Here is a 17,905-nt window from a genome sequence, read left to right as displayed (position 1 = left end):
TAGAATGGTTTTTTCTTCATCCTGATTGGTTGGGAGTCTTGGTCTGTGTTTATTGGTCTTGGAGTTTGCTGTGTTCTGCTTGATTGGTGTTTCTAATATCTTCTGTCTGTTTTGTAGCATTTTTTGTCTTGATTAGCTGGCAACATTGTGTTTCGTGTATTGGGGGCTTTTAGCGCAGCTTAGCTTCGGACGAATGGCTGGCTATCGTTTATTAGGAAGCTAGGTTTCATCTAGGTGGCTGGCTGTGGTGTGTTTGGGCTGGAGGTATCGGGGGGGGGGGTCTGTTTGTGCCCAGGTGTTTGTTTGACTTGTGGTGTGGAGATTTTTTTGTTTGAGTGCAGGCTTCCAGATAATTGACAGTCTGGTGGAGTCATCTCTTCTATTCATGCTTTCAGGTCATTTTTCAATCTCTATGGCTTCTCTGATAATTCTGTAGCTGGGGTTTTCTAGGTCTCTATTATGTCTCAGTGTGTTTTTGTGGATCAGGCCTGTGATTTTGCTTTTGTGGAAGCCGTTGGCTACTTTGGTCAGGGTGCATAATTCAGTTTTTATGTACCTATGCAAGCCAAGCCCGCTAAAAGCCCCCAATACACGAAACACAATGTTGCCAGCCAATCAAGACAAAAAAAAAGCTACAAAACAGACAGAAGATATTAGAAACACCAATCAAGCAGAACACAGCAAACTCCAAGACCAATAAACACAGACTAAGACTCTCAACCAATCGGGATGAAGAAAAAAACATTCTAACAAAGCATGAGGCTAGCACCAAATTTAAAACAGAAACGGCTGGGAAAGCCTGACACACAGATGAACCCAATACACGAGCTTGATGATGACAGATGAGATTCTGCTGAATATATATACACACATAAATACATACATATATACATATACATACACACACACACACACACACAAGAATTTGGTTAAGTCTGCATGTTTTTTTAAATAAACCAACTCTAGCTCCTTCAAGTTTAATAGACACATTTTCCAGCTGTGAATTTGAAATTTGACAACTTGGGTTTCAATTCCAAAGTTGCATACAAATATGTACATCAGAAAAAGTTCATGTATAGGTAGTGTTAGGAATCTGTGCACCAATTAGCTGGGTTGGCAATATATAAACCAACAATGTATATTTGTAGCTTTAAGACAAAGTCACTGTGTTGATTTGTACTATATTCCGATTGGTTGTGTTGTGAATTGCCATAAGAGAGAGCTAGAGATCATGGCTTGCTCTCTCTGATATGTTTCTCTCTCTGACATTCTGTTTCTCTGACATTCTGTTGCTATCTCAGTTTGACTCGGAGACTCTGTTGTGTTTATGCTGTGCTTATACTTTGATATCTTTGTTTACTGTAAATGACAAAGGCAACCGGTAAGAAGACTTTGTAACTGGATATTATTTGGACTGTAAAACGTATATGACCTGGACCGTTTATTGGACTGTGCTATTTCTTAAAGTAAACTTTAACCCAACTTAGTGTATCTGTGTGTGGCTGGATAATTATTCATAACTATTCTCATAAACGTTTCCATGTGCATATCCTTGTTACTCAAGGGTTATTCTGTACATATCATAACATTGGTTATGGCCCCAGAGAGATATTGAGAACCAGTGTGAATATGCAGTTTCATATTCAGCCAGCTGATTGCGGTTTATTTTTAAACTAACAATGGCACAAGAACGATCAACCAGTATATCCCCAATAACCCGGTTAGATGGAACAAACTATGTTTCCTGGTCTATGAAGTGCAGCCTACTTTTGCGTAAAGACGGATTATGGACTGCAGTTAATAGTCCACCGGATGTAACAGCTTGGGACCCATTGAATGATGAAGATAAAAAGAAAATAGCTGACTTTAACCAGGATAATGAAAAGGCTCTTAGTATAATTGGACTGACACTGAGTGATCAGCAGTTAGTCCATATTCGTGGTGAAGAATCTGCTACTAGGTGTTGGGACATTTTGAAGAGGATTTATGTTCGAGATAGTTTGAGTGCACATATACACCTTACACGTAAACTGTTTAGAGCCTGTCTTATAAAAGGTGGAGATATGTTAGCTTATTTGGAGTTTATGAAAAGGACTTTACAAGAGCTACATGAAAAGGAGCTGATTTTCTCAGAGTTGCATCAAGTTTACATCATTCTTTCTTCTTTAGATGAAACTTATGATGACTATGTGTCTTCACTGGAAGTTTTAAACAGAGATGAATTTACATTGACTGGCATAACTGGAAGACTGTTAGAAGAGTCAAGAAGAAGGCAAGTAGAAATGAACTGAAAGAAAGATAACCACAGGAAGAAAAACTGTCTTCAACTGCCTATATTGTTAGGAAATGTTTTTCTTGTGGGGCTAAAGGTCTTGTGGGGCTAAAGCCAGATACTGTAAAAAGGGTAAGAAACAGAATGCTATTAATATACAGAGAGCTTATAAAGATGTTAGTTTAGCCATATCATGTACAACTACAACTGTAAACCATGATATATGGGTAGTTGACAGTGGAGCATCGCAGGGTATAACTAAAAGTAAAGAGATTTGTTAACATGAAAAAGAGTAAACAGCATGTATCATTAGCTAATGAATGGAAATTGAGAGCATCTGGAGAAGGTACTGCATATTGTTCATGTATTAATGAACATTTACTGATGTTATATGTACCTAGAATGATATTTAACTTGCTATCTGTAAGAGAAATGGTAAAAGCAGGATTTGTTGTAACTTTTCAGGGAGATAAATGTTTAATTGAAAAACAGGGTAAAAGTGTTACTGCAACATTGGATAATGGTTTATTTATTATACATGATAATCCATTAATTAATGCTAACTCAGTTTATGAGAATAAAAAGCCTCATGATGAATGTATTCATCTGCTCCATAGACATATGGGACATATAAATTTCAAAATGCTAAAGAAAATTGTTGAGTTATCTAATGGTATAAAATTAAAACCTTGTACAAAGTATTTAAATTGCAATGTTTGCAATCAAACAAAAAGCAAGGTAACTCTTGCAAATAGGGTAAATGGATTCAAAACCAGTGAACCATTAGAGGTTGTTTTTGCTGATATTATTGGACCTATGAAACCTAGTTTAGGTGGAGCCTGTTACATATTAAGTATAATTGATCATTTTTCCAGATATGGTTTCTGTTATTTAATGAAAATGAAGAAAGAAACGTATCAGCATTTTGTAAACTGGCTAAAATTTGCTGAAAGGAAAAAGAAACAGAAAGTTATTAGCTTAGTAACAGATAATGGTACTGAATTTACCATCGAAAATTTGAAGCCATGTTACAGAAAGCTGGCATTGAACATAAACGTTCTGCTCCTTATAGAACACAACATAACTCATATATTGAACATAGAGGACAAACATTACAGGCTATGGCTAGGACTATGATTTCGGATTCTGGTTTATCAGAGAAACTTTGGGGTGAAGCAATAATGTGTGCTAACCATGTTTTGAATAACATAGTGAATTCAATGATTAGTGAATTACCATTTATTAGTTGGAATGGAAAAAAGCCAGATCTCAGTTATTTACATACACTTGGAACCCCAGCATGGGTTCATATTTCCATGCAAGTAAGGCGAAAGAGACAACATAGAGCGAGACAATTATATTTTGTAGGTTATAAAGCTAATCATAGATCATTTAGATTTTGGGAGCCAGGTACTACTAATGTATATTGCAGTGCAAGTGCTAAATTTATGGAGCATGTTGGCTGGAGAAAGCTTGAACAGGAATATAATAAGGTACAGGATAGTGTTGTTGTTGAGACTCCATTGTTTACCGATAATCCTGATGATAATAATATTGATGATAAGATAGTGGAGGAATCCTCAATGGAGGAATCATCAATAGAAGAACCCTCTATGACTGTAGAAGACGAGGATTTGATAGGGGAGGTAAAGGAAGAGGACACGCCAACAACATGTACTGAGTTGCCTAGGAGGTCAACTAGGGAGACGTCCACCTGAGATTTCAAGCAAGCATTGTATGTCAGGTTAATACAAAACCTTCTAACTTCAATGAAATAAAACTGTATCCTACAAAGGATCAGGTAGCTTGGCAGGAAGCTATGAACAGGGAGTTAAAATCGTTAAAGGATTTAGAGGTGTATGAGGATGTAAAGTTACCATCAGGTGAGCGTGCAATAGGTTGCAAATGGGTGTATAAGATAAAGACTGGTGTGGATGGGACTATTACCCATAAAGCAAGATTAGTTGCTCAAGGATTTGCTCAGTCAGATAAAGACTATGATGAAGTGTTTGCACTTAGTCTGAGAGCAAATACATTGAGAGCAGCATTAGTTTGGGCAGCTAAGAATAAATGTAAAATAAACCATGTAGATGTTGAAACTGCACATCTACATGCACCTTTACAACATACCATCTTTATGAAAAAGCCATTAGGTTTAAAGGATGATGGAAAAACTGATTATTGGAAATTAAAGAAAAGTCTTCATGGTCTAAAGCAATCAGGTTATGAATGGAATAAATGTATTATAAAGGAATTAGTTTCAATAGGTTTTGAAGCTGGTATAGCTGATCCTTGTTTGTTCCGAAGAGAAAAAAGATGGTTTAATTTCTCTATTACTGTTATTTATGGATGACATAGCAATTGTAATTAAAACTGAACAAGAAGCAAATGATATTGTTTATAGATTACAGGAAAAGTTCAGGATTAGAAATTTAGGGGAAATTAAGCATTATTTGGATCTTGATATAGTGAAAACGAATAAAGGTTTTAAAATTTTGCAAGCTAAGAAGATTAGCCAATTATTAAAATGCTATAACATGGAGCATTGTAAATCTGCTATGACACTAATGAGTAAGGAATTTACACATAGTGATATCAAAAGTCCTATGTTTGATAAGGCAATATATCAATCCTTAATTGGTAGTCTATCATATCTGAGTAATTGGTCTACACCAGATATATCTTACAGTGTAAACCAATTGGCTAGGTATAATGCTGAACCAAATGAAAGGCATTGGGAAGCAGCTAAGTGAATAATTAGGTATTTAAAACACACAATCAATTATTCATTATATTTAGAACCAAGTAATGAATTAATGTTAACTGCATATGCTGATGCAAGTTTTACTACTGATATAATGACTCATAAGTCAACATCAGGTAAAGTGGTAATGTTGGGTAATGCTTTAAGAGGATGGAAGTCTATTAGGCAACAACATATTAGTTTATCCACTATGGAAGCGGAATTCTCATGTTTATCTTTACTGTGTACAGAACTGATATACTTATAAACAATTGTTGAAGGATATTGGAATTACTGTACGTGATCCGTTTATTGTTTATGAAGACAATCAATCTGCAATTAATATGCTACTAATTTAGCTATTAAAACAAGGTCTAAACATACTGATTTGAGATATTTGAACGATAGACAGTGTGTTCAAAATAAATTAATTCAGTTAGAATACTGCATGACTGAACATAATATTGCAGATTTCACGAAAGCTCAAGGTGCAATTAAGCATAAAGAGTGTTGTGAGAATTATGGTTTAAAAATGTAATGTATTATATATTGACCAACCCAAAGGGGAGAATGTTGGAATCTGTCCACCAATTAGTTGGGTTGGCAATATATAAACCAACAATGTATGTTTGTAGCTTTAAGACAAAGTCACTGTGTTGATTTGTACTATATTCCGATTGGTTGATTGTGTTGTGAATTGCCATAAGAGGGAGCTAGAGATCATGGCTTGCTCTCTCTGATATGTTTCTCTCTCTGACATTCTGTTTCTCTGACATTCTGTTGCTATCTCAGTTTGACTCGGAGACTCTGTTGTGTTTATGCTGTGCTTATACTTTGATATCTTTGTTTACTGTAAATGACAAAGGCAACCGATAAGAAGATTTTGTAACTGGATATTATTTGGACTGTAAAACGTATATGACCTGGACCATTTATTGGACTGTGCTATTTCTTAAAGTAAACTTTAACCCAATTTAGTGTATCTGTGTGTGGCTGGATAATTATTCATAACTATTCTCATAAACGTTTCCATGTGCATATCCTTGTTACTCAAGGGTTATTCTGTACATATCATAACAGGTAGTTCTGGAGTTAAGGCCAGGATTGTCATTGCTAAGTGATGCTTTCATATTGTGCAATGTCACATGACTGCATTGCCTAGCAATGGCAATCCAGTAATTTAAGGTGTGCAGTTTAAGCAAGACTGGTGAGAATTCTAAGTAAGGAGTGCAAGAGTGCCATGTGGAGATGGGGGAGAACTGATGCAGAAGTTGGAGATGGCAGTGTTGTGGTACAAGTGTGGGAAGTCAGGGAAGGTATGATGCAAATAGCATTGAGAAGAAGACATGGCTAGCAGTTGCCTAGCAAATATTCAGGCAGCACATGCCTTGTCGGCACTGGGAGGAAGATAGTGAAGGTCAGCTGGAAGTAGCAGGATTAAAGATGCACAGGGAGGTGCTCACAACTAGAGTTTTGCGCTGCAGCACTTAGCCACTGTATTGTGGTACTTGAGGCATCACTTCTTGGTTGAGATTGTCTTGTGGCTGAAGTAAAGGATAGCCCAAATGCTGCCAACTTAGTGATGAAGCACATAGGTGACGAAATGGAAAGATGGGAAGGGGAGAGATATGTGGACCAGAGGAACTGATTTGCCCCATGGTCATACTGGTAAATGCAGACAGGTTGCTAAACAACTCAATTTTTATCACATGACCACAAGGGAACTGTAATAGTCACGATTTTAGGGATCAACCATTTGTTGAGGGCTACCATAATTGTGAACTATTGTTGAACATATGTGACCTAAGGACTACATGTAAATTGAATATATGTGAAACCAATTTGAACAAGAAAGAGTTTTATTTACTTCTGCTGAAAAAAAAATATTATCAAATCACAAGCTTAATCCAACACACCCAAAGAAGCTATTAATCTCTTATGAAATAAACCCAATCCAATTTAGAATTTTGTCTAAGTAAAAAATAAATTAATTTAGTAATCTTCTAGATCACACAACAAAAAAGGTATCCAAATTCAAGCTTTCTATCAATCCCATCCTTGCAAAAATACTATTTTCTACCCAATCCTCTATGTTACCTGCCTTGTCCAATCTAAAATTCAACTTTAATATTGCAATGTGTTATTTTACTGGGAGAAAAATAAACTCAGCTGAGATTTGAGGCAAAAACATTACTATTCAGATAAATAACCAGCTTCATTTGGTGTGCCTTGTAAAGTTCACATGCAAGAAAACATGCAGTTTAAAATAGCAATAACATTTTTAAAAATTCCAATTTTGGGAAAAATAAGATACAGTAATGAAATCAGTCTACATATATCAATATATTTTTTTTCATAAAAATTATATTAAGTGTGAACTGAATCCTATAAAGATCCCACTATAATCTTAGTACATTCCTGTCTCATAATCTTTTTAGAATTAAGCTTTGATTAGCGTAATTGAATATAATGTTCAATATGTTACAATATAACCAATACGTACAGTGACAGCTGTGATCAATAATAACTACATACCAGAGCTATGTGGCTGTTATTCCAAGTGTTATTATCAACTAGAGTAGTTCGATTTGCCATTCCAGCTATCTGATAGCCATAATCCCACCAAGACATTACTCTGGCATGTTCATCTGTATTTTGTCTTAGCCAATAATATGCTTCCCTAAAGTCATCCAAAATGTTCCTTGTGCTATTTAGAAAAATAAAAGTTAAGATTATGACAAAATAATTACCACTACATATTAGCAATGCTTTGTGTAATTACAATGTACCATAAATAATGGATACATAAAAATAGCAAATCTTACCCATCGTGATTGTAAGAGGCTAAGACAACACTTGGACTGGAATAGGCATTGCTGGTTACCCATGTACAGTGAACAGCGAACATCATCAATAACATTAGCATTAACATTGTGACAATACTCTTTATATTGGGCCCAAGACCTTCTTCAGTTTTTTCCTGCTCAGAAATATGTTTCCTCACTTTACCTGCCTGAATAAAGAAAACAAATTAACCCTTTCCATTTAATCTATCAGATTTCAGAGTAAATATCCTGTTTTAGATAAGAAAGTCTCACCATTTCTGATTTTAAAAAGCACTTTAAAAATATTTCAGGTGAAAAGAGTTTTTCAAAATGGAATGTATGAAGGGATACTAACAGTCTAAATCTGCCTTCATTTAATATATTCAACCATGTTTTGGACATTAAAATGGTACAATCATAATGAAAGAAGAAAAAAATGAACAGTTTAATGAAGAGATCATAAACAATAGGGAGTTCCCCAACCTACTGGGCTGCGGCCTGTTTAAAACCGTGGAGCTTCATGTGTGAGCGCAAAGGCCCTCCACTCGCGTGTGAGCACAAGGGCCTGCTGCTCATGTGTGAAACTGCCTTTGCATGCGAGGAAGGCATGTGTGCCCACTGCTCGCATCAATAGAGCTGTGCATGTGTGCCTGCCACTCACAGGCCCCCCCTGCAGCAGGCTACCAAGGTGGAAAAGTTGGGGACCGCTGACAAACATTATTTCCACATATGATTTTCACCTACATTAAACATTTCTGTTTAAATTAATTTAGATAGATATCAAACTTTTCAAGGCTCACCTTATCATAAAGGTTTCCTGGATTTCTTTTATCATCTTCATCACTACTATCTTCTACTGGAGGATTTTCTCTTTTCATATCATCACCCAAATAATGTTCAAAAACATTTGAGAAAGCAATGGCTGACAACATACAAACCACTGGAGTCAAAGTTAGCATCAGGCGAACCATCACTCCAGCAAAATAAACAGCACTGATTGCATACAAAGCCACTGCAAAGACACACAGACATTCAGTTTTAATATTAGGTTCCTCACAGATGCAATGTTTCAAGTGCACTGTAAGCTTGGAATTAAAGCTTCAATGTTTATTTCCTGGAAGTTCATATGAATAAAACTTTATTATCATTTGAATTATATCATCTTTAAAAAGAAGGACTATTTAATGAATGCTAATTTCTTGCCACAACTCATGCCCACCTCGAAAGTATAAAAATGCAACTGAATTAATAGGTACTACTTCAGTGAGAAAGTAATAGCATTCTGTGTGCCTTTGCCATATAGCCATGCTGGCCACATGACTACAGAAATGGTCTTTGGACAATGCTGGCTCCCTCAGCCAAGAAATAGAAGAGCACTGTGCCCTAGAATCGGACACAACTGACAGGGAAACCTTTACCTTTTTAGTAAGTAGCTATTGTTCTAGTGGTCTTTTATCATCATATCAGCTTCAACATTTTCAGTCTGTTCTTATGTTTTGACAAGAGTATTTTTTGCTGAATCCAGCATTACATACAGTGAATTCAGAAAGAATTCAGACCCTCTTCACTTTGTCAATTTTGAAGAGTGAGCCTCCTTCCTCCCTAGAGGAAGGCTAGGGAGATGAGAATGAATTTTTTCTCATGGTCCATAACTCTTTTCCCTCTTAACAAAGTGGCAGGCAGTTCTGTGGGTCAGCCAAGAAGAAGGAGATGAAATGGTAAGGAGGCAGCTTCATAGGGGCTTTACTGAAGAAAGTGAGGGAAGGATAAACAGCACAAACCTATATGACTCAGCAGGCCATGGGTTGCCTATTATAAAAATAAATGTATAAAATGACTTTGATTGTAAAGAAAGTTAATGAACCTAAATAAAAAATGCATTAAGTATAATTTTTAATTCCTGAGAAATATGTTCTAATAAATACAAGAATGCTAGCAATTCAGTTTAGCTTCATTTTGAAAAGTTATTTCTTCTTACCAAAAACTCTTTCATCATTGATGTTTTTGATGCAGAACCACAGGCCTGCTGGAAAAGTACAGACGAGAATATGTAGATCAAAAAAGAAGGAAACCCAAGTTGTAGGCTGATGCTCCGACACTGAGGCAATGATTGGGATGTGAATTTTTGCATACCTTTTTTAAAAGAATCAAATTCAAATTATTTTAGTGATGAAACTCTATAAATGTTAATAAAAATACAGCTGATTACTGAAAAATTTCAAATTAAACACATTATGTCTTTAAATACTAGTCATATTCCTATCTTTTAAAGGTTTGTAATATAAAGCTTTTTTTTGGAATGGGTATATATGTCCTATATATTATTTCAATTAAATTTCAGAAATTGAGAAAAAGTGGTTCTTAAACTATCTTTGCATCCTTGCTAAAAACTGAATGGTATGATCAAATGTAGCCATTTATTCAAAGAATGAAAAAAAATGGCATGTCATAAATATCAAAGTATTCTTTTGCATCTTATAAATCACACTATTTATTGTTATATAACAAGGTAAGGCATAATTATATTCTATTCAATGAAGTAATGTTACCTTTTCCTTTAAAGTGTGTATATTAATACAAAGAATTATAAAAAGCAGACAACATAAAATATTAAGTATAAATTCAATATTAATCATGAATACACTATAGAAGATGAATCCAGGGATGAAATATAAAAAACTAAAATAAAAATCATTTTTTAAAAAGTAAATGTTCTTGTACTATAAATAAAAAAAATTCTATTGACACAAATGGAAATTTTAAAGTATTTTAATGTAGACAGCAAAAGCTGTTATTTATGTTTGACTTTTTTTTCCTTGCTAGGATAGAGATGGCGTGGTGTTTGGTGGCTAACTGTTTTCCTTTAACAGGTCAAAGATTATGTCATTTTACCTTATATTTATACCTACCCAGTATCCCACAATGAGTAGAATCTGCCACTCCATGGTGCAATGTAACCTGAAAATACATATTACAGTAACTGAGCAGCTACTGTGCATATATACATTCACTTTCAAACCTTCAAACGAAATTGTTCTATCAATCCATATTAAAAAATATTTGTCTCCAACTTCACTTTTAAACTAATTCCCTTAGTCCCAGCTCTAAAGTAAATTGTTCCTTCTTTGTGTATTGATACTTATTTTTACTGACTGCCTGAACCATCTTAATTGCACAACAAACCACAGACATCTTAACAATGAAAGATAGAATTTCCCTTTAGTTGCACATTCTTTAATGATCTCAGAGATTTAAAAAAAAAACAGATCAGAATGGAAAAGGACATTACAGGCTCTGCAGCAGGAAATAGCGGCAGGAAATAAGAACAAAATTTAAAAGATAGCAAAAACGGAGGCAGAAAGGACTCTAGCTTTATATGCAGGGTTTTGATGGGGCAAAGTTATCATATTAAAACGCACACTTTAAAATGTGCATTTCTGTTCTACTTGAACCTTTGTTTCCAGTTTTTAGAAAAATTTTAACAATCAATTTCTATACAATAAAATGCATGTTTCTTATGGAACATCCACTCATAATTCCGAAGATTATCTGAAATGATTATTTTATGAACAGAGGCAGACCTAAAATACAGTTTTGATTCCAGAAGCATATTCCATCATATTCCTGATATTTTGCTTGTTTCAGGCTAGACATAGTTTGGCAGAAATGAAACATTTAACATTTATAATTGTTCTGGACAGAACAAAGTTTAGGCTCATTCACATCATTCCTATCTCTCCCCACATTAAGTTCCCTGTATAGCATATCCACTGGCCCAACTGCTCCCCACATTCCCAGCATCTTTTTTTCCACCCTTCACCAACATCTCAGCATAACATGTATCATAGGCCTGACTGCTCCCCCTCCCACTTTCCCAGCACCTTCGTTTCCTCCTCATGGCTGAAGCATGGCATAGACTAGTGGCCTGCCCAAGGAGCCATTCCCTCAAGCTGTTGATGTCCTTGCCTGCTCCTCATAAAAAAGCTCCATGTTATTCCATGCATAGAAACAAAAAATATCTGAAACGAGCATATTGTGTCTGGCACAGACTCCCAAACTAGCTGTTCTAGGCATGAAAATTTCATATAAGGAACATTTTGCACATCTCTACCCAATAATTTTGAGCTGTCAGAAAGCTTTATCTGATAACAGGAAATATTTATTGGATACTACTTACCTGTATATGTTAAATAGATAACGCTCAGGAATACAATTCCAGCAGCCAAAGATATACCTAAGAAGAATAATGTCTGAAATTCTTGCTTTGTTAGTCTGTCTCTCATATACTGCAGGAAAGCATAGGCTTGCAGAAGAGCAAATACACCTATTAAAATGCAAAGAAACAGTTTAACAAACACTCCTTATTCTAAACAAAGACTAATTTTAAGTAATTTTGTTCACATTATGCATGTTTTTTTTATGTATTTACATGGATTTCTATATATGCTGCCATATATGACCGTTGTATTTTAAGATGTTCTTATTTTCCTAATGTACATATATTCATGATCTGTAATATCCTTTTTTTCCCCTGCAGCTATCTTATCCCCCCCATTGGATGTTCATTTTTCTTTTTTATTACTCAATGAAATGAAATATTTAACATTTTAATTCATTTTAATTTTTATTCTTATTTTTATTTTTTCCCCAATTACTTATTTCTATGAAACAAGTTGAACTGAATCTGAATAAAAAATTAATTAAAATGCTCTGGGACAAAATACAGTCCTGAATTACAACAATGATAAAACATCAAATTCTGACATATTTCTACCATATTAGAACACAGATGTAAAATTTGTGGTTGCCGTCGTGTGACTTTTTTTCCCCCATTCGCGAAACTGGGATAGTTGTGGCCTACTCCTGATGTATCCGGCCTGTTGGCCTGTTTCCTCATTTGATACCCCTGTATTAGAACCTGTAATATTTCCTCATAAAAACCAGCTCTTTTTGATATTACCTGATTTTTTTATCTTTTCCTATTTTTTCAATATCTTATTCAGATATGATTATCAGAGCAGTACAGAATATTTCAAAGAAAGCCTCATCACAGATTTAAATAAACCCACTGTACATTGACAAAGTTATTTTCAATCTCCTTAATGATCCTAAGGAGCACAAGGTATGCTTATTAATAGTCCTCACATAAGAGTTTACATTTTCATTCAGTTAAAATCTGTCAACATTCTTTCCTGATCAATCTTGTCAGCTCAGAACCCATTAATATAAATGTAAAGGTTGGGTTTTGTTTTGTTTTGCACTATTGCACATCATTTTATACTTCTGCTGAAGTGCATTTTGCCATTCTAATAGCCATTCACCAATTTGTAGATATTCTTGTAATATTCTCCTTCATAGTTCCTTTCTGATCAGGAAATGTAATAGCTACTTGGAACATCTCTCCAAACAAAAAATTACTAATTTATTACTACTACTGCTCTTTATCCATTACTAAATAGTAGAATATCTGCATGGTGCCATAGTAGTTAGAATGTAGTATTGCAGACTATCTCTGCCCACTCCTAGGAGTTCATTTCCTTCTATCCTGACCAGTTCAAGGTTAACTCAGTCTTCCATCCTTCCAAGGTCAATAAAATGAGGATCCAGATTGTTGGGAGCAATATGCTGATTCTGTAAACTGCTTAGAGAGTGCTATAAAGCACTATGGGATGGTGCATAAGTCTAAGTGCTGCTACGTTTGTTAGCAATCTTTAGGCAGTGCCTTTGCATATTTTGCCTTTCAAAATAACTACTGATAATCTTATTTATAATTTTGCCATCAACGAGGTTAGTGAATGATGGCACACAATCAGCATAGGATTATTACTGGGAAAATTTCTGCAACATTTAAGCTCAAAGTCTTTATTGTCATTGTCTATGTATACAACCAAACTGGTTTAGCCTTTACTGGTGCAGTCATGCAAGAATATAAGAAAACATGAATAATATAAAGAATAATCTTTATACAAGTAGTTAGAGAAAAAAACTAGCCATATGTTTCCATATGTACATCATATTCTGGGCAACATGATCTTATATCATGGTAGATAAATGGCATCAGTGAAATTCATCATATTAATCTGTTTGTGGTGCTATATCGTGTTTAGGAGTTTGACAGCCCATGGGTAGAAGCTGTTTTTAAATCTGTTTGTCTGGCTGGCTATACTTCTGTGTCTTCTGCCCGATGGTAAAAGTAAAAAGAGATGCTGGCTAGGGAGGAATAAGAGTAAAATGAATCTGACTACAAATAAGACTGACCATTTCTTCAGCAACTATTCAAAGCTTCAGTTGTTCTGAACTAATGGAGTTGCAGGCAGTTCTCAACCTATGACCACAATTGAGCCAAAAATTTATATTGCTAAGTGACACAATTGTTAAATGAGTTTCTCCCTTTTTATGACCTTTCTTGCCACAATTGTTGAATCACTGAAGTTGTTAAGTTAGTAACATAGTTGTTAAGTGAATCTATTTTCCTCACTGATTTTACTTATAAGAACGTTACAAAAGGTGATCCAGAACATTGCAACCATCATAAATATGAACCAGTTATTAAGCACCAAAATTTGATCATGTGACCATGGGGATGCTGTAATGGTCATAATTATGAAAAACGGTCACATCACATTTTCAATGCCATTGTAACTTCAGTTATTAAACAAATGGTTGAAAGTCGAGAATTACCCGTACTTGAAGTTCTGGGCCTTGCAGTGCCCCAGCAGTCACATGAATAAAATTTGGGTGTTTGGTAACCAGCTTTAATTATGACCAATTTCAAGTGCCTGCTGTTATGTGATCACAATTTGTAACATTCCCTACTGGCTTCTACAAGCAAAATCAATGGAGAAGCTGTCAAGGAAGATTTTGAGTCATTTAGAAGAGTCTTTCTCCCATCTTCTCTCCACCTGCATGCACAGCACTGTTTTCCCCCTCTTCTCACACACACCTTGTGCCCTCTTTTCCTGAGGTTCCTGTCACCCCCCCCCCCATCTTACATCCTCCTTTCATGGGCTCCCTGAGATGGATGCACCCCACACCCTCTTTCTAAGCCTCTCTGCAATCGCACACATACATTCTACATCCTCTTTCCATGGTCTCTCTGTGACTGTACGCAAGCAAGCATCACACAATCTCTTTTCTTGGCATTCTTAAGCTTGCGTTCCATCACAGCACTCTCCCCCAGCTCAGTGTGACATCTCCATGCTCTTTACCTGGGACCCCCTCCAAACTATTTAACAAGTCTAGGGTTAGGACAATGGCCTGCATTGTGGTAGCTAAGCGAAGCAGTCAGCTGATGTTTTAATTACAGTTGTAGCTTGAGGACTACCTGTAAGTATCTGTAATGGTTAGGCAAAATTGTTCAAAATTATTCTTATGCTATATAGGAACTTCCATTTTACAATGCTTATTTTATTTTTGTTTATTTGATTTACATTCTACCTTTCTTTTAGAATATTAAGGCAGCCTATAAACCAACACAAATAGAGATTTCTGGATATCATGTTAGAAAATTATAACTTCTAAACCATTTTTTCCTAATCACGTTTATGCTGTAATAATAGAATAAGAAATAAAATTACATAAGTACTATAAATAAAATCAGATGTTATTACTTTCTTCCTTTTCTACACCTTTGGCTTTTTCTTTCTTCTTTTCTATATTCTAAATATCATTTTCATTAGTTTATTTTTTATTAAAATCTAACTGTATATATATTTCAATATATTAAATTCTTTCTTACCTGCAGCTGCCATGTGCTCACTTGTCCTAATTGGCTGAAATCCAACAAAAGGTATCTGCATGGATAATATTAACCCAACAATGTAGAAAGTGCTATATGCTGTGAATAAAAAAATTGTCAGATTATAAAAGAAAAAAGTTGGTATACTCATATTTTTAGGATTTGTCAAAAATTTGAAGGCCATTTCAGTAATATACATTTATGTCATCAAATATTGACTGGTACATTGACATTTTGGTTCCTTAATTAATTCTAGTATAGAAAAGGGATTTCTAAAAGTCTAGGGCAGCCTGAATATCACTGTAGTGACACATAGAGCGAGATATGATGGAAGACAAAGAGTTGGCAACTCTCAGGGAATGTGTCCTCAGTAGACTGTTTCTCTGATGTGTTCCAGTCCCCTAATCTCAGCCCAAAGATCCCAATTAGCAAATCTCTAAGGAGCCAGGCTTTTGCCTCCTAGTAGTGAATACCTGGTCTATCTGTAATAAGGTTGTCCTCTGCCATGATTTGATCACAGATGAGAGGAGTAACCAGGCAGTCTGAGACTTGGGCTTGGACTGAGGTGGCAATGATGCCTCTCTTGGAGACTTGTCCATTAAGATTTGGATATTTATCAGCGAAGACCCCAGGGTAGGAGCAAGTGGCAATGGTATTCAGGACATTAATGTACGTATCAATTATAACTATTCCTAGACTGGGAAGTTTTGCTCATAGTCACTCATGCTTACAGGTAGTCTTGAAGTTGATCATTATTACATTCAAGTTGTGCATTATCATATTCCAAAAAATCTAGTCACTAATATATACAGCAAATTTAAAATATTTATTACAGTCAAAGCCAATACAATTAAAAATACTCTAAGAGTTTCTAGTTAAAAGTTCTAAAATAAAATAATGACAAATAGCAAATAATATCTGTTAAAGTCATAATCTGACAGCCTATCAATTGAACATAAACAAAAGCATGGTCTAAGCTATAATGTAATATTAATCCTTAAATTGTAAAATCCTATATTACATACATAATGTATGTAAGGATACCTTACAATAGGAAACCTATTAATTATCAGGAAAATAAATTTGTTTGAATGTCTCTATAGAGAGAGCAGTGAAAGAGGACATGTTCAGGGGTTTCCATCGCTCCAGAATCACAGGGAAATCACTTTCAACCAATGTTATCCCTTTATATTTGCCGTCCAGGATGGATGAGGGTGGAACATGATATTGTGGAAACGAAAAAGCTTTCTGAAGATTCATTATCTCTAACAAGCTAAGATAACTGGCAAGGTGAGAGTATATCTAAGAGAATCTGGAGCCAATATACACAGCAGCTAATTTTACCTAATTCCAGTTTGAATAATGAGAATTATTTTCATCTGAAAGTTTGACAATTTATGTAACTTTTACAATTCAAAATGCAAGAAGATATAGTAACTACAACATTGCCATCTTGTGGTGTTTAACAGATTTCTATGACTTTTTGTGTCCTATTATCTATTTTAGTAATTTTAAAAGATCAAGGAATTTGCTTCTATTTGAAAAATTAAACTTTGACTTTTATTAATATTAATGTTTGTTCATATTAAAATACTAATAGATTTTTTGTTTCTCTAAAGAAAGTTGCAATCTAGTCCATTTTATCCATAAATACTTCAAAATTCCCATCAGTAATTATTTTTCATATGATTCATTAAAAACTTCCATCATTTAAAAGAAGTGATTACTTATAAAGGATAGAGCAAAACCTAACTTTAAAATCTGGGAAGTAAAGCAAAACCATATTGCTTAATCACTGTTCCTACTTCTGTCCTCTAATTTGTACATACTGAGCACTTTTTAAAACTCCTTTTTCAAATGCTTTTTCTACTTGACCAAAATATTGTTTCAGACTTACATTAGAGAGAAAAAACCGCCAATATAAAGTGAGAAATCAACCTTTTTGGAGTCTCTCTAAATTTTTCTATCAAATGATATTTTAATAAATCTGGGACAAAATTTATTTGGTTCATATTTTAATGTGACATTTTCAAATATGCATTGCTTAGAAATGTATATGAAGAATGCAATTTTCTTACAATAGTTGCACTTTTTTCAAAATAAATAAATACTAATGGAAAAATATATAGGTTATGTATGAATAAAAACAAAAACACATACAGGAAATTTCTTAAAATTCACATTATGGAAAAAATAAGATGTTTATCTGAAAGTATAAATATTCATGCTGAGTTTTGCTCTAAAATGTCACAAGTGGATCCCAAACTATATCAGAAAAATTAAAAACTAAGCAAACAAAACAAATCTTTCTTTTTAGGCATTTAATT

At 34.6% G+C, this 17,905-nt stretch overlaps 1 protein-coding gene across 2 annotated transcripts in view; it reads right to left on the bottom strand.

The window, feature by feature from the left end:
* Positions 1 to 17,905, bottom strand: part of STT3B (STT3 oligosaccharyltransferase complex catalytic subunit B) — a 93,254-nt gene that overhangs the window by 13,144 nt on the left and 62,205 nt on the right. For both annotated transcript variants that reach the window (XM_026681340.2, XM_026681341.2), the window contains exons 6-12: positions 15,579 to 15,677; positions 12,018 to 12,164; positions 10,750 to 10,798; positions 9,819 to 9,973; positions 8,641 to 8,852; positions 7,841 to 8,028; positions 7,551 to 7,722 (exon numbers count right to left, since the gene is read on the bottom strand). In XM_026681340.2, the coding sequence (XP_026537125.1) occupies positions 7,551 to 7,722; positions 7,841 to 8,028; positions 8,641 to 8,852; positions 9,819 to 9,973; positions 10,750 to 10,798; positions 12,018 to 12,164; positions 15,579 to 15,677 (1,022 nt within the window). The remainder of the gene's footprint in view (positions 1 to 7,550; positions 7,723 to 7,840; positions 8,029 to 8,640; positions 8,853 to 9,818; positions 9,974 to 10,749; positions 10,799 to 12,017; positions 12,165 to 15,578; positions 15,678 to 17,905) is intronic.

This window comes from Notechis scutatus, chromosome Z, assembly GCF_049901735.1.
Source record: "Notechis scutatus isolate UNSWTSFEM ecotype Mainland chromosome Z, rNotScu1.2, whole genome shotgun sequence".
NCBI classification, from domain to species: Eukaryota; Metazoa; Chordata; class Lepidosauria; order Squamata; family Elapidae; genus Notechis; species Notechis scutatus.
This window is presented reverse-complemented; position numbering and strand designations above follow the sequence as displayed.